At 35.0% G+C, this 22387-nt stretch overlaps 1 protein-coding gene across 1 annotated transcript in view; it reads left to right on the forward strand.

Annotated features, from left to right (window-relative positions):
• The window catches only part of SPATA16 (spermatogenesis associated 16), a 234513-nt gene that overhangs the window by 101873 nt on the left and 110253 nt on the right, over positions 1-22387 (forward strand). Inside the window, exon 4 of the mRNA XM_033135364.1 lies at positions 3747-3836. Coding sequence (XP_032991255.1) covers positions 3747-3836 — 90 coding nt within the window. The remainder of the gene's footprint in view (positions 1-3746; positions 3837-22387) is intronic.

Raw genomic sequence — 22387 nt, forward strand, 5'->3', positions numbered from 1 at the left:
TTCCTTCCAGAAATTAAAGTGTATTTTAAAATGACAACAATGAAAACAATTTGTTTCTGTCACAGAAACAGACAGATCAAAAGCGTGGAGTACAAAGTCCAGCCATTGATCCAAGTATGTATATGAACTTAGTATATAATAAAAGTTGTAAATCAAATCACTAAGAGAAGAATACATTATTTAACAACTGAACTGAGACACCTCAAATAACCACCAAAATAGACATATTTTGGCTTCACAACATTATGACTTTAGGACTTAAAACAAGTGCATATCCATGCATACATACAGACATCAAATTATGTGAACTTTAACATAAAAGATGAATTTTAAAACATTCACAAGTAGAAATAATAAAAAGCATAACATGTACACCACAGGGACCAAATTGATAAAGAAAATAAACTTTTGCCACGTGGGAGGGTGATTGGGGGTCTGGGTGAAAAAGGTGAATGGATTAAGAAGTGCAAATTGGCTATTACAAAATACGTATGATGTTGTAAAGTACAGCATAGCGAATATAGCCAACAATATTGTAATAACTACGAGTATGTATGGTGTCAGGTGAATACTAAGAGTTATAGGAAGGATCACTTCATAAGTTATATAAATGTCTAACCACTGTGCTGTATGCCTGAAACGAATATATTGTCAACTGTATGTCAACTGTAGTTGAAAAATTAAAAAAATATATTTTAAAGAAAAGAAACTTTTATCTATTACAATATTTATTATTTTACATTATCCCATTCTCTTAAAATAAGGGTTACTCAATCGAGGCAGCAATCATAGCCCGTAACTAACACTATCTCAACTCTTCTGGCAAAATTTCAGTGACTTCTATAATTTAGTTATTTTCTCTAAAATGATTCTTGTTTGTTACCAAAAGCCCTATCAGCATAGCTAAATCAGTTATTTCCTCTATGATAAAATCAGACTAATCAGCACAGGGATCGTCTCTCTCCGATTACAATTGTAGGTTTTTTTGTTTTGTTTTTGTTTTCATTACAGTCCCAGTCAGATTGTCCATTTTGGTCGTAGGTAGCCTCCCACAGCTCTCCAAATGGCATCAAACGATAAACGACAAAGAATTTTTTAATTGCTAAATGAACATTTACTCTACAAGTTGTACATATGTAAATTTTAGAAAGCATCAAATAAATTAATAAAAATGTAAAAACTAGGCTTCACAGTCACCACTAGCATTTTCTTGCCAAATATCTAACAAGGCATATTATAAACACATAGTGAATGCTGTGATAATTATAACAAAGTCAAAAATAATAAATTGTCAGACACATTTCATCCCAAATTTCTAACATACTTTTTTAATTGCCTCCACCTCTCAGGGTAGACTGGGTCTAGGTCTTCCTTGGGTCCCTTTTACAAAGCTGTGACTCACATGGTTCAGTGTAGAGTGGTGTTATAGTTAAAAGAACCTAGTCCAGTCAGCAATAGTGATTTCTAAACTCATGTCCTCTATTTATATTTCTTCAACACCATACAAAGGCCTTGTGTTTACAAGCAATTTTTTAAAAATCTATTCTTTTTTATAAAATCACACTGAAACAGTGTTTACCTCACCAACCCTCACTACCCACAAAAAATCTCCTCCTCCATCTACATCAAAATCCACTTTAATGACTTTTCCTTCTCCTCCTCCCTCTCTTTTACTAAACCCTTCCCTCACTACTACTCCTGCCTACCACTCCCCATCCTTCTCTCCAGTCTAATCTATTTTGAGAAAAAGAACTTTGGCAGAGCGAGATTCTTGGAGAACAGCTTAGCAAAGCCAGAATACTACATCACGGCCAAGTGATGTTAAAGGCTAGAAACATGTATTCAGTATGAATTTTGTCCCATCACATTTGTAGATGCTTAAGTGAATGAATGATTCCAAAGTAAGAGGGAAGAATTACCTTTTATGTGAAAGAAAATATTCTGGTTAGGCTTGGAAAAACCCAGGCCACTACACCAATTCTGTTCTTATTCACTCAGATCTACTTTTACAAGACTATTTTTGCGGGGATAAAAATATATAAACATGCTTTGTAAACATTCTTTTTCTGAATTAATATATAGTATTAGTCATGGAATTAGCAGTTCATTATTGACATGGAATAAACTCATACAATAGTTTTTTAAATTTCCAACATTTTAATAAAAAATACACCAATTCTTAGAGGATTGATATATTTATTTGTACAAATTGTTAGTCATGGATTACAAGAAAACATTACTAACTCAGGCCCATCTAATTCAGAAATCAGCATAGGAGAGGCAGGAAGGTATAATACAAAGTGCTATGGCTAGAGATGGCAAACACAACGACCTTGAAATTCTTCAACTGATTAATTGTGCAAGATTTTGGAAAGGTCACTTAACCTCTCCGATTTCTGTTCACTTGTGCTTAACATGAGCTAAGTTATTTAATCAAACTATCTCATCATACAATTTTATATAATCATATAACTATAATTTTACATGGGTCTGGTTGATGTTTCTTTTCTACTTTATTCTTTTCATAGCATTATTTCTGGGAATGGAACTATTTTAGTCTGCATGATTTTTTAAAATCTGGAGTTCATGAAAAGGCTTACAGGTCATATGAATTCCCTAAATTTGGGCAATTGTTTTCGTACGTTATTCTGGACAGAAGTCTGTAGCTTTCATCTGACTCTCAAAAAGCTCTGTGAATCTCTCAAAAAAGATTAAGAACCACTTACATCAATAATGAACTAATTCCAAGTGATTATCATCAACTTGTAAAAACAAGCTCACAAGAAGTTTGCTTCGTAATCCTGCATTGGTTCTGTAACATTTTGTATCCCACATCGATACCACAGCACACACTGTTAATATAAGCTACATTTCAAACTTTCACTAATGGCTGTCTCCTCTTTCAGTGATGGGCCATAGACTACATCTGTCTAGTTCACCTCATTATATCAAATGCCTTGAACAGAGCCTTGCTCTCAGTGAAGCAAGGAAGAAAAATGTCTGCCAGTTTATCTTCCAGGGAAGAAGGTAGCTGGGGCGTGATCATCATCACACCTGGGCTTAGATTGAGGCTCCAGAACACTACGAAAATGATGGAGGAATCAGCAAGTAAGAATAGACAGATCATTTTATCCACGAGTCGAGCCTTGTTGTTTCAAGAGAAAATGGAAACCCAAAGTGAATAAGGTCCTTACCAAAAGTGGCAAGGTCAAGATCAGAGTCCTTAAATAACAGTATAACACTCCTTCCTTTCCACTACATCGTCCAGTTGGGGGAAGACACAGAAACTAATTATGGATTGCAAATCAGCATGTCACTCAAATTGTAGTTCCTTTCTTTTAACTGAACTTCAGCAGCTAACAACCTTCTCCTTCCTTATAGGTAGACACACCATAAATAATCTGTGATTTTTTTTTGCCTGATTTATTAACCTGAGCAAATAAAATAACATCATGTCTTATATGTAATATAACTTGGAATTAACTTCTTTGTCATTGTCATATCTATAAAAGATCTTCAGTGCTATAAATAAAATTGCTTTTATAATGAAAACTTAATTATCTTTTCAATAATCTTTGTTTATTTGTCTTCACTGACAATTACAGGAAGAAAGGGGCTTCATTCATTAGTATCTTTTAAAATATATAATAGATAAAATTAGATGCATGTTATTTCATTCCGATACACTGCTGGTAATTGTCTTTTAAAAACCTAATAACATTTGTGTTTCTTTTATCTTTTTACAGGAGCATTGTTTTAAACCCAGCCTATTTTCGAAATCATCTTCGTCAGGCAACAGTGTTTAGATGTCTGGAGAGATATTCAGAAGCTGCCCGGTATGTTTGTTATAACTTTTGTGAAGATTTGTTTCAAGTTAAATTAATTTTATTCCCAGCTTCTGGTAACAGCATAATAGAACTTTCCATTTCTCTCATGGAATATGATTCTACCAGAATTATTGTCTTATATACGTCAAACCAACAATTATTGACTATCTTTTTCTTTAATTAAAGCTATTCTGTGTTCATAGCTCTTAGTAAAATTCAAACTTCCAGCCATGAGCTCACTGACAATGATGGGAAAACTTCCACGGAAAATTAGAAATGAACTTGACCTCCTGCTCTCAAGTACATTCCTGGTCCTAGTTGTAATTACACAATTCTGTGGCTATCTCTTTCTTGAGTTCTGGAAATGAAATCCAACCCCATAAAAAGGACCCCAGAAGCCCATTTCCAGAGGAGATGGCATCAGTTATAACTCTCAGGGTTGTTAGAGGTGTCCTGAAGTATTGCTTCTTGCATCCAAATATGTTTCATAAAAACGTAATGAGATAGCTCTTAATATTCTCATCCCCAGAACCTAAACTTACCATAAGGAATTGCAAGAATTGTGCAACACCTTCAATGCTATGTTCAGATTTCGTTCCCACCTGTGACAACTGAGGCTTTTTTCCTGCTTGTGTCAAGTTCATCATATCTGACTTCTCTTATCTTTGATGAATTCTCTCAAAGAATTTTCCTCATCTTCCATGTCCAGACACATGCTGTCTTTCACTCATCCACTTTACCGCACCAGGAATTTAGCAAGAAAGTGTGGTGGTTTCTACATTTAATCCAAGCACAACTCTTAAGGAGAAATCCACAGTAAAGGTGAGGGAGGAGCGGGGCTTAGGTTGCAGGCGGCTACTGTTGCTAGAACATTTACAAATAACACTTTCTTGGAAAATGAAGTTTAAGGAATTTAAGTAGATAATAAATAAAATGGTTCCACAAAATTGATACCATGAGGTTGACATGAAATCCATTTGTGTAAGATGGTCATAGGGGTTACCTGAAGTCAATTAACTGATGGATATGGAAGGCAGAATTAATCCCAACTACTCTCACTTTGCAGGCAAACAACCAATATGACACATCATTTACCTGTGTGCTAATGTCCACTTCCAAAAATTAAAATGGGTCTTTATCCATTTCTTCTTATCAGTGTATCAATTTTACAGTTTTCTATGGAACAGTTTTCCTCAAGGGGTGGTGTCTTCATAATCTAATCAAAAGGCGAATAGGAGAAGGCAAATGCAACTTCAGAACTAGATTGCCACGAGTAAAAGCTGTTGTTGGTATGCTGGGGTCAGCTTGTACAGACTCTAGAACGCTGTAGGAGAAACTAGCAATCTAAGGAGAATTTACACGCTGGAAATAGGCAAATGCTACAAATCCAGCCTTTTTAGGTTTGGAGGAGAGCCAAGTTACTGCCCTATCTTTAATTATAACTTAATTGTGCCCAGCCAATTTGAGTTAAAGTGGTGAGAAAAACTCTTTGTAAAACAAACAAATAAACAACGACGAGAACTTGAAAATTAGAAATTTTTAGCACTTCTCATGCAAAATTGGTACTGAATAGCCATTGTCCTTGACAATCCCTGCGGTGAAATAAATATACGTATCTGTTTAATACCATTTGGTGACCGATCTCACAATTCTCCCTGAGAAATCTCCTGGTAATTGTTGCTTATGCTGTTGTGGACTTTCCAACAAAGAAGCAGATACAATTACATTCAGATACAAATGTTTTTCATCTCGGTTTCCTTAGTAGACCTTCAATATACAATTTTATAGCCCTCAATATTAGAGTGCTGGTCATCCTTTTATCCCCCCAAGGGAAAGCATGCTATGAACTTTGAACATGAATATCTTAGTGTATCTTAGCTACTAGAATTATAATGTAAAACAATAAATATAAATCAATACGTAAAGCATTTGTTTATCGATTAATTTCTTGGGAGATTTGGGTAGTTTGGTTCAAGCCTCTTACAAGCACATTATATTAAAACTCATTAGAAAAGCCAACACATCAAGCTTATTTCCCCTAGGATTCCAAGTAGTCATGATTCTGAGATTGAAAAACACCTACCAAACACAAAAGTATGCCATTTTCCTGTGACTTAAGGGGTCTTAAACCATGATTCCTAGTAAAATGGATCATGTCCTATCTGATCCAAGTTAGAGCACTTATCACCGGGACCTGGAAATCGGTCTGTCTAAGATTTTCTGAGCCTAACTAGCTCGACTCAAAAAGGAATTCCTAATGAATAAGCCAGAAAAGATTCCCAGGACAGCCTCAGAAAAGTGCAGATTCTCAACCAGAGAGGCTAAAGGAAATGGTTCTCTCCCTGTGGCTGAACGCAAAGTGTCAGTTGGGTTTACAGCAATGGGCAGGTCCTTTTATTTTGTGTGTCAATATCTTTCGGTGACATCCTACCAGAAGAAAGATCACGAATATATAGACAGTACACAGTTGAAGAGCAATAGGCTTATTTGGGGTTAGGCTCTGCAAGGAGGCTGAGTCACCATTGAGGAAAAACTGGCACTGGTTAAAGCGATGAAATCACATTTTTTCACAGAAGCAACATCTGTGCATGGTATGTCCAGTCTCTGTCTCTGAAACCCACCTATGGCTTTTACTGTGAGTCACCTAATGGAATCTTCCTTCAGACTGCACCTTGCTTTTCTATTTGCTCCTGGGTTCTGACTCCTTATGAACAATTTTCCTTTGGGGTGACCTCCAGCTTCTGTCATGCTCAGCCCTTGGCAATGAGCCAATGTTCCTAGCCTCAGCTACATACAGACTCAGCCTAGATTCCACTAAAGCTCTCAGATGAGACCTCACCAAGCAATAAAAAGGGTCAGGATAGACTATATCTAAATGCAGCCCCCTATGGAGTTCCTTGCAGTACCCTCTTCACCTTCTGAGAGTCATACAAAGCTTTGCTCCTTCACAGCAATCACCAGTTAAAGCTTAGCTTCCAGGGTGGACAGCCCATTCTCACCTTTGCCTAAATATAAACCTGTAACACTGGGAGAGTCCAGGGAGTAGAAAGCCAGGTAATGTGCTTCTTTCTTCTAAAACAGAAGACCTATAATCCATCGGTCAAACAGAGAAATAACTCAAGAATATTCTTACTCTGTTTCCTAACTCGTATTTGTAAGATTCTCTACTGAATTCTCTGTAGCACCAGTGAAACCACAAGCTAGAATATTTAGCAAAATCCCCAAACTTATTTGTATTTTCAATATTTTTAGAATTCAAAATTCTGTATAATGAAGAAATAATTCATTTGTCATGCAATTGCTGATATAGAATGTAAATAAAATTTAAAAACAAAAAAAATCACATTTTCAGAACACAAACTTAAATTGAAATTGCTGTAACCCCAACCCCAAGAAACAAGAAAACTTGGAGGCCTTATCTGAAATAGCAAGCACCCTAGCTCTTTAACATCTCTCTGTTTCTATGCATATTACAGTATGTGTGTTGAAATAGAATGTCTTTGCTCAAATCTGTCCCTTCTCCCCCAACACTGCCATTTACACACACACACATACACACACACACACACACACACACACACACACACACACAAACATTTGGCACTACCCTCATAAGAAAGTCAAGACAAGAAAAAAATATAAGATGTGAGAGAGACGTGAAACAAAAGCCACGACTATTTTGTGAAGAGAACTAGTGACTCTTGATAACCTGAATAGCACAATGTCTTTGATCTCTGTATGCTCAATGTTCAGCGCAGACTTGGCATGTACCAAGCACCTGCCTGCGGTTTGCAAATTAAATTAACTACTTTTGGAGGTGGTGGCTAATAACCATTTCACTTTATCAGTAAGAACACATTACATAAAATTGTTAGTACAACATGTGTTGAAGGAGAAATATGAGAGTATGCATAGAGTAAAGTTACGCGATAGTGTCATGCCTCCTGTAGCGAAGATTCTGAAGGCAAAAAATAGATGACATTGCACAGAATCTTTAGTGAAGACCATGCTGTGTAAGAGGAAGCAAATAGAAGGTAACACTAACGGGTAAATCACAACAGAGCCTTTTTATCCATCATGGAGGAAGAGTTAGCTGTCTATTTCTACATACATGAACTAGACAGGGGATAGTAGAGCAAGAATAACACACTCACATGCTTACAAAGCCTAGGCAGATGATGAGTGAAGGAGACCAATTATCAGATAAAAGGTGTCGTATGAACGAGAGAGAACTGGGGATCACTAAGTAAAGTGACCATATAACTCATCTGCCAAACTGGACACTTATAATAATGAAAGTGGGCACTACTAAAAATTATACCAGGAAACCAGCCCATAAACCAGGGCTGTCATGAGTACCCTGGCCATATTGTCACCCTACCCCTGGTCCTTCCAAAGGGAGTGTCCATATTCAAGTCCAGCTAATGTAGCTGTACAGGAATGTAGGTTCAGTGTTGCATATCTTTGAGTCTTCACGAGATAGTATAATAATTCAGAGTATAATAATTCTATGAAATTTCTGGACTTTTAAAGGTTGGCAATTATTTTGAGGTTTTTAAACACAGTCTCATCTTAAGAAAGCTGAAGTAGTCCCATTCATGAAGATGTAATTCACTGAAGAATCTATTTGCCAAATGACCAATTTACAGAATTCACCAAATTTAAAGATTACTAAAAACTTATTGTAAGAAATAATCTTCTTGAATAATAAATATGACTACTTTTGCTTATGTACATATCCCTCATGAAATATTCAGCAAATTCAGTTTACACTGATATCTTGCTAATATTTTAAAAAGTGATTTTTTCTTTTTTTTTTTTTTACTTTTAACATCATCATTTTTAGGATTCCCCAATTTATGGAGCGTGAACACATTTACCTATTTAATAAAATATATTTTAACTATTGATAGCATTTACAACAATTCGTATCTGAGATGATTTTACCAGCTCTTTGTTTTGTGTCTGAAGCTAGTCATGGCACAGTCTGGGCTATGGATTCCACAGAAGGGCAGACCAAAGATCAGAGAGAAATTAAAGGCCTCAGCACCCTGGAGCCCTGCTCCCTTCAAATTCCTCTGTAGGATTGCTAAAAATTTTCTAAAGAGCTACCATAAATTAAGTTTTATGAAATAAATATATTTACAAATTTGATGAATTGGTCATTTGACAAACTCATTATCTTATGAATGGACCTAGAGCCCACAGAAGGCTGTGGGGTGGGTCACAGCATCAGATTTGAAGCTTGGATCAAATTCTGTCTTTTAGTTTCCAGTGAATACTAGAGTTTAATCCTTCACAGATAGAAGCTGAGCTTCCTCCTACCAGCAAGAGCAGCCTTTCCCATGTGAATTTTGTGCTGGTCATTTGGGAAAAGACTGTAGTCTAAAACCAGCAGTCCACTATTAAAAAAAGATGGTATTTTACAGAGTGCAATGGGTTCAGTTAATTTACTATCTGCAGCAAATCTGGTCTGTTCTAACTTATATTTTTCTATGTTATTTAATGTCATGTAATGTATGTAATGTGGCGAAAAATAGATTAAATAATAAAATATGCAATCTATTTTTTTTTTTTTTAAATCATCACCCGTCTTAAAGTAATACACTAAATGACACACTGGATTTCGGAGGTGTATTATATGACTTGTGCCTTCCAGGATTAAAAAAAAAAAAAAGCAAATCAGTAAGATGCCACCAAGTTGTATCAGTCTGCTTTTTGCTACACTGAGAATTTCCTCCCTCCAATTAATTCTCACCTTTGCCTCTCTCATTCTTGATCTCTGACAGTGTCTTTTCTTTATTCCTATTTTACCATGTGGGTACCTGCCACTCTCATCCTCATTCTCTGCACTTCTGCACTTGCCTCTTTTCTTGTTCTGTGCTCTTACCTTTTTCTCAACAATGTCTCCCTTCCTTGTGAGCATCCCTTCCTTCTGGTCAGTAATATGCCATTCTCAATGCATCTCAGTTAGTCTGTAAGCTCGTGGCCCTCCTTGGTGATTGCCATTGATTCAACAGATCAGTGATTACATTTTCTTTGGTTTTATTTTATTTTTGATCCTCTGAGTTGGAAGCTACTTAGGATATTTGAATTTTCTGGAAATCTAATCTCTGGATGAATGTACAATGTAAACCTCAAATGATAAATCCCTTGAAAAACAGATTCTTTTAGACATGAATAATCAGCCATGCCTAAAGTATAACACATTAGAGTATCAATTTCTGAATTAGAATGAATGCGAACACTTAGGGTCTAGGCTGTATATGAGCATCAAAATATCCCAGAGTTGTTTTTTGCGTGTGTGTTGGGGGAGGGGCATGCCAAGCAGTATTTTCTATTTAGCTAAATCAAAACACAATCCTTTAAGATACACTAATTCATGGCTACCATCACTGACAAGCCAGATAGTAAAAGTTAGGGGTGGGAATAGATGGGGGTTTCTTGAGACACAGCAGGAGACTTGGGGGTTTGGTTTTGTTGTTTTCTTGCAAAAGTTATCCGTGCAAATTTGAAATAATGCATACATAAATCACAATCTGCCAAAAGAAAAGAGTGATCCAAAAATAAATTGTAGCGTTCGTTCAGAAATCTGGTAACATAAAACAGTGTTGTTGCTGTAGATAAGCAATCACTCACGAGTAATACTACAACAGCAAGCAGCAAGAAACTGTGTCAGCTTTTTTGATGCCACGGAACTCTATGATTTTAAATGAGATTATTATGTATCTTGCAAGAAAGGAGAATACACTGACAGGTAGAGTCAAGACAAGTGATTCTGAAGAGATGATAGTAGTGTTGGGAGTTTATTTTAACTCAGTTCTGACTCAACTGCAAGTGTAAAATCCATTCACTCACCATGCAAGATGCTAAAAATACATCACAGATTTTTTTGGTTAAGTTTTCATTGGTGCCTATGAACAGAATAAATGAAGACTGTAGCCTAATTTTTATTCTTAAACTTGCCATCTGCCTCAAGGGCTTTCTTTCTCTTTCTTGGAGACAGTTCACCATTGCCAGAACAGCTTTAGTGTGGGCTGGCATTAGTCAGTCATGTGTAACATATGGCTGCGTGTTGGGAGGTGGACATGATCGTTCTGTCATTAAGTGTCCGTCCCTTTTTCTAGATATGACAAAGCTGTATGAACCCTAAATATGGTAAAAAGGTTGCTTCTTAGTGTATGATTTCTAAAACAGACATCAATAAAGGCACATTTAGTCATTCCACATGGCTTAGGTTAAATATCTGACTATAAGTCTACCACTCACCCGATTTTTATGTATGTAAGTTGTAGTGTTTGTGATTTCAAGGAAAAAAGTGAAGGATAAAATATACTAAAGCTTCAAGTTTCTAGCCATCTCTTATGTCTTAAAGATTTAAAATTGCAGATGTATAAATATCTAATCTTATAACAAATATACTAATCTTGAAGTTGCAATGACATCAGGTGGCTTAAAAGTAATTCTGTTGCCTTAGGAAAGTTGAACCTTTTGGACATGATCCAAATTATAAGTAAATTCTTGCAAAGATACAGAATTTTACATAAATGTAGAAAAAAAAAATTTAACTCAGGCTGTTGAAAAGAACATCTAAAAATTCATGAGAGAGAAACATTGATTGGCTTTGTGAATACCTCCACTTTGCTAATGTTTATCATGATAATTATTTTTGTCCTTATTCTCTTTGGAATGATACACTATGCATTTACATTACCTGTAAACATTTCTAAAAGAGTTTAGAAATGCACAATTCTTGGACTGTGTGCACTTCCACAAATATTGGTCTAGAAAATTTGTGACAGAGTACAGAAAAACATTTTTTCTTTGCTGTAAATCTAACCTTTTCTAAAAAGTTGGTGGAGCCACTAAGACGCATAAAAGAGAACACAGCAAGGTCCTTGGATGTCACGTTTTAAGGGTGAAGAAATAAAGGTCTTTTCTTCCTTCCCTTCTTCCATTCAATCAGATGTCTACGTGATTCCATATTTTCTACAATAATGGAATGTAGAAAACCAATTAAACATGAAAAAAGTCTAATCCAAAGGAGCTGAAGTTTAACTCTGAGTGTTCAGTGCTGTTTCCTAATATCTAAATGTTGCCAAGTGAATTAGAGATTAGTCTGCAGATGCTAAAATTGTGATGAATGGATTAACACCTCTATGTTTTTAGTCAGTAAATTAGAGATAATAATAACACCTGTGTCAGAGAGGTTATTATGAGGATAAATGAGACAATTTACGTAGTGCATTTAGCACAGAACTTGGCGCATCATGAACTCTCAAAAAAAAAAAAATAAGCTATTATCATTGTTTTTGTTGTTAACAAGTACAACTCTTTGAAGATAGATGAAGCTACCTTAAGAGACAATTAGTTTCTCAGAATTGAAACCAAAATATGCCAAGCAATCATTTACCTGAGGTATTGCACTACAAGATTGTACCACAGAATTATTGGATCTTGTCTCACTCTGAAAGTCAGCATGTCTCTGTTTTGAGGAAGTCCAGTGTTAATATAGGGATCTAAGGACAAGCTTTTCGTTGGTTTAAGCAGTTGAAAGGGGCAAGATTTTGATTTTTTTTTTTAATTTTGTGTATGAATATATCATGAATTTTAGCATCAGGTTTCATTATGGGTGATATTCCAATTATTCCTGAAGGGAGTTAGAGTATGGAATCCCCTGGGATGGGCGGTAGAGCTTCAAACGACATAGAGAAAGACAGATGTTCAGGTAACCTGGTCCTGACTCTAGTTCTCCCTTTTATTCCTTTCCTCACTTCTGTCAAAAGTAGCGATACCCTGACAAAAGATTAGACTGGAAATCCTAACAGCACATTGCCTGACACTCTGAAATTCTTCAACATTTTTTTAAAAGAATAGTGGCATTGGTTCATCACACTACTATGAACATAAATTAATCTTGACGCCACTAATTATAAAAATCGCTTGTAAGTCAAAAGTTCTATTCCTGTGTCTGTCTGCTAAAGAGGAATCACCTACACTAGAGAATTTTAGTCAAGCCAGAAAGGCCTGTATTCTATTCCCAAGACTACAAATGACTAGCTTCGTGGGACCTTGGGCAAGTTAATTAAATAAGTTCTTTCAGTTTCCATTTCCTCAACCATAAAATGGAGATAACAACACTACTTTACAAAGTGAACATACGGATTAAAAGAAATAATGAACAAAAAAACAGTAAACGCAGTGCCTGGCACATAGTAAGCCCTCAGTTAATTATTGCCACTATTGCTGTTGCACATTTTGAAGAATTATGTTTAAAACCCTAACACATTAAATTAATTCTGTTGAGTGAAACTTTGGTATAAACATATTCCTCAACTCTACTCAAACTTATCTTAATTTTATCAGCCATCAGATATGACCCTCTGCTCTTTGCCAAACTTTACAGCAGATGCTTATTGTGCATTATCATTGATCCTCACAACTCTACAAAGAAGTAATAGTCTGCATATTATAGGTGAGGAAACTTAAGCTAGAGTTTGAATGACTTGTCAAAAGTCACAACACTGATAAATAGCAAATCTAGAATTCAAACTTAATTTTATTGTCATGACCCTGACTCATACATGAAAGTACGAGTCAGACTTCATATTTGCCATTTGGGTGAGTTTGAAACTGTATTGCCTTATTGTTTACATTTTCATTTTCTTTTTTTTTTTTTTTTTTTTTTTAATTTATTGGGGTGACAATTGTTAGTAGAATTACATAGATTTCAGTTGTGCAATTCTGAATCACATCATCCATAAATCACACTGTGTGTTCACCACCCAGAGTCAGCTCCCCTTCCATCACCGTACCTTTGATCCCCCTCACCCTCATCCCCCACCCCCCAACCCCCTTACGCTCTGGTAACCACCAAATTACGTTCCCCAGATTAATTTTCAAACCCCGTGGCCATCCTGTGGTCACCGACTGCACCTCCAATCCCCTCACCCTCCCCCCCACCCCCCACTCCCCCCGCCCATCTAGCAACCCTCAGTTTTTCCTCATTGTCTCCCAAACAGTTTCTGATTAGTTCATTCACTTATTCTTTTCTTTAGAATCCGCAAATAAGTGAGATCATATGGAACTTATCTTTCTCTGTCTGACTTATTTCACTTAACATAATGTTCTCTAGATCCATCCATGTTGTTGCAAATGGTAAGATTTCTTTCTTCCTTATGGCTGCATAATACTCCATTGTATAAATGTACCACAGTTTCTTAATCCAGTCATCTACCGATGGGCATTTTGGTTGTTTCCATGTCTTAGCTATTGTGTATAGTGCTGCAATAAAAATTATCATTTTCTTATTACTAATGAGCCCGTGCATCTTTAATATACTTGTTGGCCAATCTTATTTCCTCTTCTGTAAAATGTTTATTAGTGTATCTATATTTTGCTCATTTTATTGGGTTGTTTCCCTTGTTATCATTGAATCACGGGATCTTTATATATTCTGCAAACTAATAATTTTTGATAATACATGCTGAGAGTAATTTCTTCTAGTTTATGATTTATATAATTTCCCTCTAAATAGTATCTTTTGATAAATAATATACCTAAGTTCTTTATTTTAGCTTGTTAAATGTAGTCAAATTCCTTTATGATTTACACTCTTTCAATTTTAAGAAATCTCCTATCACAAGCTCATCAAGATAGCCTTCTAGAAAAAAACATACAATGGGGAAAAGACAGCCTCTTCAATAAATGGTGCTGGCAGAATTGGAAAGCCACGTGCAAAAGAATGAAACTGCACTGCTATCTGTCACCATGTACCAAGATTAACTCGAAATGGATCAAAGACCTAAGCATAAGACCTGAAACAATAAACTGCATAGAAGAAAACATAGGTACTAAACTTATGGACCTTGGGTTCAAAGAGCATTTTATGAATTTGATTCCAAAGGCAAGGGAAGTAAAAGCTAAAATAAATGAATATGACTATATCAAACTTAAAAGCTCCTGCACAGCAAAAGAAACCATTGACAAAATAAAGAGGCAACCAACTGAATGGGAGAAGATTTTTGCAAACAGCACCTCCGATAAGACGGTAATATCCAAAATATACAAGGAACTCATACAACTCAACAACAACAAAAAACAAACATTCCAATTGAAAAATGGGCAGAGGACCTGAAGAGACATTTCTCCAAAGAGGACATACAAATGGCATATAGACATATGAAAAAATGCTCAACATCACTAATCATCAGAGAAATGCAAATGAAAACCACAATGAGATATCACCTCACCCCAGTTAGAATGGCTGTCATCAACAAGACAAATAGTAACAAGTGTTGGAGAGGCTGAGGAGAAAAAGGAACCCTCATACACTGTTGGTGGGACTGCAGACTGGTGATCTTGAGATTATAATGCTGAGCAAAATAAGTCAGACAGAAAAAATTGAGAACCGTATGATTTCACTGATATGTGGTATATAAAACTGAAAACAACAAAAGAACAAGAGAAACAAATGGAGGAACAAAAACTCATAGACATAGACAATAGTTTAGGGGTTACCAGAGGGTAAGGGCAGAGGGGAGCTCTAGAAGAGGGTAAATGGGGTCTAATACATGGTGATGGAAAGAGAACTGACTCTGGGTGTTAAACACACAATGTAAGATATAGATAATGTATTACAGAATTGTACACCTGAAATTTATGTATCTTTCCTAACAGTTGTCTCCCCAATAAACTTTAATTTTAAAAAAAAGACAGCCTTCTATATTGTCTTCAAAAGTTTTTAAGTTTCCCTTTGACTTTAAAGTTTTGACCCAGTAATAACTGATTTTTATAGAAGGCGTGAGATAGGAATCTATTGTCATGTTTTTCCTTCAATGGATAGCCAACTATCTTGACATCACCTTATTAAATCCTGTCGCTATTGATCTTCAATGTTGGCTCTGTCTACATCAATTTTCCATATAATATGTTCATTTCTGGTCTTAATTCTATAAATACATCTATCTGTCGCATTGCTAAAACCACACTATTCTATATAAGATGCTTTTATAATATGTCTTGATATATAGTATAATTGATTCTTTTTTTCAGGAATGTCTTGTTTATTCTTAGCCTTTTGATTTTCCACATAAATTGTAGAAAGTGTGACTTTGAATTCGAAATCAGGATAGTGTAAGTTCTAGTTGGAAATTCCCAAGGAAGACTTTCTTATTTTTTCTTGTGCTCTACCGGGATCCAAAGCCAAGGCTGCCATGTAATTCCACTACATTTCTCTATAAGAATTCCACCTAGTTCTTTCACTAAACATGCTATTTCTTAAGGAAAACTTTGTGGTTGGGCTTCTATTCAATCTTCACTCTGCTTAGACCCCAAGCTTTGTCTCCTTTTCCTAATACACACACACACACACACACACACACACACACACACACACACACACACACACATATATATGTATGTATATTCCTGTTAAAAGAGTGTTACTAGACTAATAAATACTAACATATCCTTAGAGAAAAAAAAAAAAAGCAGCTTCAGTGCTTTCTTACCAAACCCGTTTTACTTATATGACACTATGCATGCATTTTTTAAAATGTCTATTTGACATAAGAGCCAAGAAGAGGGCACTCTTAATGACCAAAGCTGAAACAATCTGAGTAACAAAACAAATATTGATAGTATCAAATTATAACCCATAAAATTAAATGAATATACATATCTATGAGTCCATACTGGTATAAACATAATTGAATAAGTAAATATGTGGAGAATAAATGAGAGAACATCAATATGAGCAAACACCACAGCAATAAATGCTACAAGCAAGATACACAAGTGGGCTTTCAGTTTCCAGTCTGACAGGTAAGGAGCATAGAAGTCACCACTCTAACTTAACAAGTAAGTAGCTGACCAAACTGAAAAAGTAACAACTCTTCTTACATCCATAAGAAAAGTGAGGTCACAGGGCAAATCAGCTGTCCCCAAATTGGAAAGGCAGACAAACAGATACAGAGAATTGCAACTTACTGGAGAACAAACCTCTTATCAGAAAACTCTGCAGGAACCAGTGCTGTGGTGGAAAAATCTAAACTGTAATTAACAAATTGCTGGAGGTTCAATGTGGACAACTCTGAGAACTACAACTTCCAAGGGGAACCTGTCATAGGGAGACCACTACACTTTTGTGAGTTTTACCTTCAGGACTCTATCAGTTCCTTACAGTGAATATGGGAAGAAAATCTCCATGCTTCCAGCAAGAGAAGAAGAAAATGAACCAAGGTGAAATATACCAGTATTCTATTCTTCTTAAGGAGGCTTGCCCTCAAGAGAAACTATTTTACCAGAGCCTAACATACCTGGAGGAAAGGAAATACCCAACTCAAGCTCATTCTAGCCTTCCACATGGGGGGAAGGGAAATACCGAACTCCAATCTCCCTTAGCCATTCCATCACACCAATGGGCCAAATTAAAAAAATAAAAATAATAATAATAATAATTTTTTTTAAAAAAAAGAGTAAATTAAATCCCAGGTAAGTGGAAGAAAAGATATAATAAAAAGTAGAGCCAAAATCAATTAAATTTAAAAGAGGAGATTAATAGAGAAAATCAACAAAACCAAAAACTGGTTCACTAAAAGATCAATAAAATTGAAAAGCTTCTAGCCAGGCTAAGAAAAAGAAAATAGAAAAGAACAAAGACGCAAATTTTTATTATCAGAAATGAAGAGAGAACATAACTACAGATCCCATGGATATTAAAAGAATATTAAAGGAATACTATGAAAAACTTTAGGCACACAAAATTGTTAACCTGGATGAAATGGACCAATTCCTTGAAAGACACAATCTACCAAAACTCAAATAAGAAGGAATAGAAAATCAGGCCCATATCTGTTAAATAAATTGAATCAATATTTAACAATCTTCTAAGACAGAAAGGACTAGGCCCAGATGGGTTTACTGGTGAATTCTGCCAAACACTTAAGGAAGAAATTATGCCAAATTCTCTACAATCTCAAAATATCACACCAAAGAGAATATTTCCTAACTCATTCTATGGAGCCAGCATTACATTAACCCCAAAATAACTCAAAAGACATTACAAGAAAAGAAAACTACAGACCAATATTTCTCATGAACATAGATGCAAAATACTAAGTAAAATATTAACAAATTGAATCTAATTATTTATAAAAAAAAAAACGTATATAACATGACCAAGTGGTATTTATCCTAAGTATTCAAGTCTGGTTCAGTATTTGAAAATCAATTAGTGTAACACATGACATCAACAGTATAAAGAAGAAAACTAACATGATCATATCAATAGATGCAGAAAAAGCATTTGACAAAATCCAACATCCACTCACGATATAAGTTCTCAGCAAACTAGGAACAGAGAGGAACTTCCTCAAATTGATTAAGAACATGTACAAAAAACCTACAACTGACATCATACTTAATAGTGAGAAATTCAAATTCCCCACTAAGATAAGGAAAAAGGCAAGAATGTCCCCTCTTGCCAGTCCTTTTCAACATCATACTGGAACTCCTAGCTAATGCAATAAGATAAGGAAATAATAGGTATACAGATTGGGAAGAAAGAAATAAAACTGTCTTGTTAGCAGATGATTTGATCATCTGTGTAGAAAATCTGAAAGAACTGGCCAAAAATGTCTTGCAACTATTGTGCAATTGTAGCAAGATTGCAAGATACACAATGAATATACAAAAATCAATTGCTTTCCTATACACCAGCAATGAAGAAGTGAAATTTGAAATTAAAAACACATTACCATATACATTAGCACCCCAAAACAGAAATGCTTAGGTATAAATCTAACAATATACGTACAAGATATATATAAGGGAAACTACAAAACTCTTATGAAATAAATCAAAGAAGAACTAAATAAATGAAGAGAGATTCTACGGTCATGGATTGGAAGACTCAATATTGTCAAGATGTCAGTTCTTTCCTACTTGATCTATAGATTCAACTCATTTCCAGTCAAAATCCCAGCAAGTTATTTTGTGGATATAGGCTAAATGATTCTAAAGTTTATGTAGAGAAGTGAATGACACATAACAGCCAACACAATATTGAATGAGAAGAACATAGTTGGAAGACTGACATTACCTGACTTCAAGACTTACTATAAAGCTACAGTTATCAAAATAGTGTGGTATCAGTCAAAGAATAGACAAATAGATCAATGGAACAGAGCAGAGGGCCAGAAATAGACCCACATAATACAGTCAACTGATCATTAAAAAAGGGGCAAGAAGGTAATACAATGGAGTAAAGATAGTCTTTAACAATGGTACTGGAACAACTAAACTTAACACATTAAAAAAAAAAAAAGAATCAATACACAGATCTTACAGTCCTCAAAAAGATTAACTCAAAGTGAATCATAGACCTAAATACAAACCACAGAGCTATAGAACTCTTACAATATAGGAGAAAATGTAGGTGATGTCAGGTATGGTGATGACTTTTTAGATACAACACCAAAGGCATGAGCCATGAAAGAAAGAATTCATAAATTGGATTACAATAAAATTAAAAACTTCTGCTTGGTAAAAGACGTGAAGAGAATGAGAAGACAAGCCACAGACTGGGAGAAAATAATTGCAAAAGACACATCTGTTAAAGGACTATTATCCAAATTACACAAGAAACTCTTAAAACTCAACAATAAAAATATGAACAACCTTATTTTTAAAATGATCAAAAGACCTGAACAAACACCCCACAGAGAAGATATACACATGGCAAGCAAGCATATGAAAAAATGTTCAACATTATTAGGGAACCACAAATTACAATAGCAATGATATACCACTAAGTACCTATTAAAATGGCCAAAACCCAAAACACTAACAACACCAAATATTGGAGAGGAGCAACAGGAACTCCCATCTGGTTGGAATGCAAAGTGGTACAGCCACTTTGGAAAAGAGTTTGGCAATTTCTTACAAAACTAAATATACTCTTGCCATATGATCCAGCAATCACACACCTTGGTATTTACCCAAATGAATTGAAAACATATTCATACAAAAACCTGCACACAATGTTTTTAGCAGCTTTATTAATAATTGCTAAAACTCGGAAGCAACCAAGATGTCCTTCAGTAGATGAATGGATAAATCAACAGTGGTACATCAAGACAAAGGAATATTATACAGCACCAAAAAGAAATAAGCTATTAAGCCATGAAAAGAACTTAAATGTATATTACTAAGTGAAAGAAGCCAATCTAAAAAGACTACAAAATGTATGATTCCAATACATGACATTCTGGAAAAGGCAAAAACCATGGAAGTAACAACAACAAAAAAAACCCAAAAAAACAAAAAAACAAAAAAACAAAAACAAAACAAAACAAAAAAAGTGATTGCCAGAGGGTAGAGGGGAGGAAGAAATGAATAGGGAAAGCACAAAGGATTTTTAGGGCCGTGAAACTATTTTCTATGGTTCTATAATGGTGGATAAATGTCATTATACATTTGTCAAAACCCATACAATGCACAGCACCCAGAATTAACCTTAATGTAGATTGAATGGTAACGATTGGCCAATATAGATTGATCATAACAAATACGCATATACCACGTGGTGTGGGATATTGACGGTGGGGGAATGTGTATTTGTGTAACAAAGAATTTATGGGAAATCTCCCTACTTTCTACTCAGTTTTGGTGTAAACCTAAAACTGTTCTGAAAAATAAAGTTTACTAATTTTAAAAACTGAAAAACTTTTAAAATATATTTTAAAAAATGATCCACTAATAAATGCTAAAATCAGTAGGCAAAACTTTGAGGAGAAATATATCAGCATAATCTCACAATATCTTCCCACATATTTTTCAATTGGAAAGGGAAACCTGGTAACTTTATGATGAAAATACAGCAAGTACCACCTTAATATGCCACAACAATATGGTGATTAAGGTTAATATCACCAGTAATAAAACATTGGCATTATGTTAGTATGCAAGGAGGATACCACATTGTTGCTATAGTATCTTGCCTAAGATTAATCATTTCAATATAATCGGGAGAAAATGTCGGAGAAAAAAAAAGCTCAACTTGGGAGATATTCTACATAATAACTAGTCAGTATTCATTAAAAGTGTCAAGGCCATGAACGACAAGGAAAGAATGAGGAAACGTCAAAAATTGGAGGACACTAAAGAGACACACCTAAATGTTATCATGAGTTCCTGAAACAGAAAAAGGACATTATGGAAAAAACTGGTGAACCTTAAAAAAATCTGTAATTTACTTAATAGTAATGTGCTAATATTAATTTCCCGGTTTTATTCGTTGTACTATGGTTATATATAAGTTGTCAAAATTAGAGAAAACTAGGAGAAGCTTATACATTAATGATCTATTTTTGCAAATTTTCTGTGAATTTAAAATTCTTTCAAAATAAATTTTTAAAAAAATACAGACATACCTGTTTGTTGTGTTTGTTTTCAGTCCATCTTGTTTAAGATTATCAGCTGTTCTGGGTATGGCTTCTCTTATCTATCCACCATATTCCCAAAATTGAAAGCCAAGACTTAACATCTTAAAGACATTTTTATCCTCTTTCTCTCCCAGCCTATTTTGGGATATCCTTTGCCTGCTATAATTTAAGAACGTGTTCTTTTTCTATATATTATATCTCCTACAGATTTATCTTAATTTTAGCCTCTGAAGCTTATTCTGCTATTCTTTTAAACTCTTCTTTAGTTACCTGAATCATAAAATCTGGTACTAACTCCATTAAAATTGAGCAAGATGGTCAAGATTGGCAATCCAGTTTTATCACTTAAAATTGTATTGCCCGTGGCAAGAGGAGTCTGTGAAATAAGAATAATGATAATGATAGTACCTAGACTCATCTCTCTAAAAGTTGTTAGAAGAATCAATTCTCTCTTTTCCCCTTGATCCCTAACATCATACAGTCTGGATTTTGTCCAACCTCTCTGACTTTTCCTTCCCAATCTCTTATTGCTCAACGCACTGCTTAAAAATCAGTATTTCCAAAAGTTCTATTCCCTTTACTTGTTTTTAATTGCACATTTACTTTTCCTTGGTCATTAAATTCCCTCTCCTGGCTTTAATCAATATACTAATGACTCCCAAATTTGTGTCTACATTCTCAAGTTTTACTCTCAATCTCCACATTTAAACATTCAAACACTTTCTGGATATTCACATATGGCTGTATTATAAGCATCTCAATCAAAACATGTTCTAAACTGAATTCTTTAGTGCTTTCAAAAACTTAACTCTACAATATCTTAATTACCTAATGTAAGAAAGTGATTAAACAATGAAAATACCCACAGAATGCAATGCAACTGTCTTAATTAATACTACATATGTGCCTACTTTGAGCACATCATGAGAAGATGGGGTTCTTTGGAAAAGACTATAATAATGCTGGGGAAAATATAAGGCAGCAGGAAAGGAGGAAGACCAAAAATAAAATGGACTGACTCCATAAAAGAAGCAATAGGCAGGAGTCTACAGAAGCTGTACAGAGCTGCTGAGGACAAGACTTCTGGACGTGGCTCATTCACAGAGTCGCCAG

This window comes from Rhinolophus ferrumequinum, chromosome 2 (genome assembly GCF_004115265.2).
Source record: "Rhinolophus ferrumequinum isolate MPI-CBG mRhiFer1 chromosome 2, mRhiFer1_v1.p, whole genome shotgun sequence".
Classification (NCBI taxonomy): Eukaryota; Metazoa; Chordata; class Mammalia; order Chiroptera; family Rhinolophidae; genus Rhinolophus; species Rhinolophus ferrumequinum.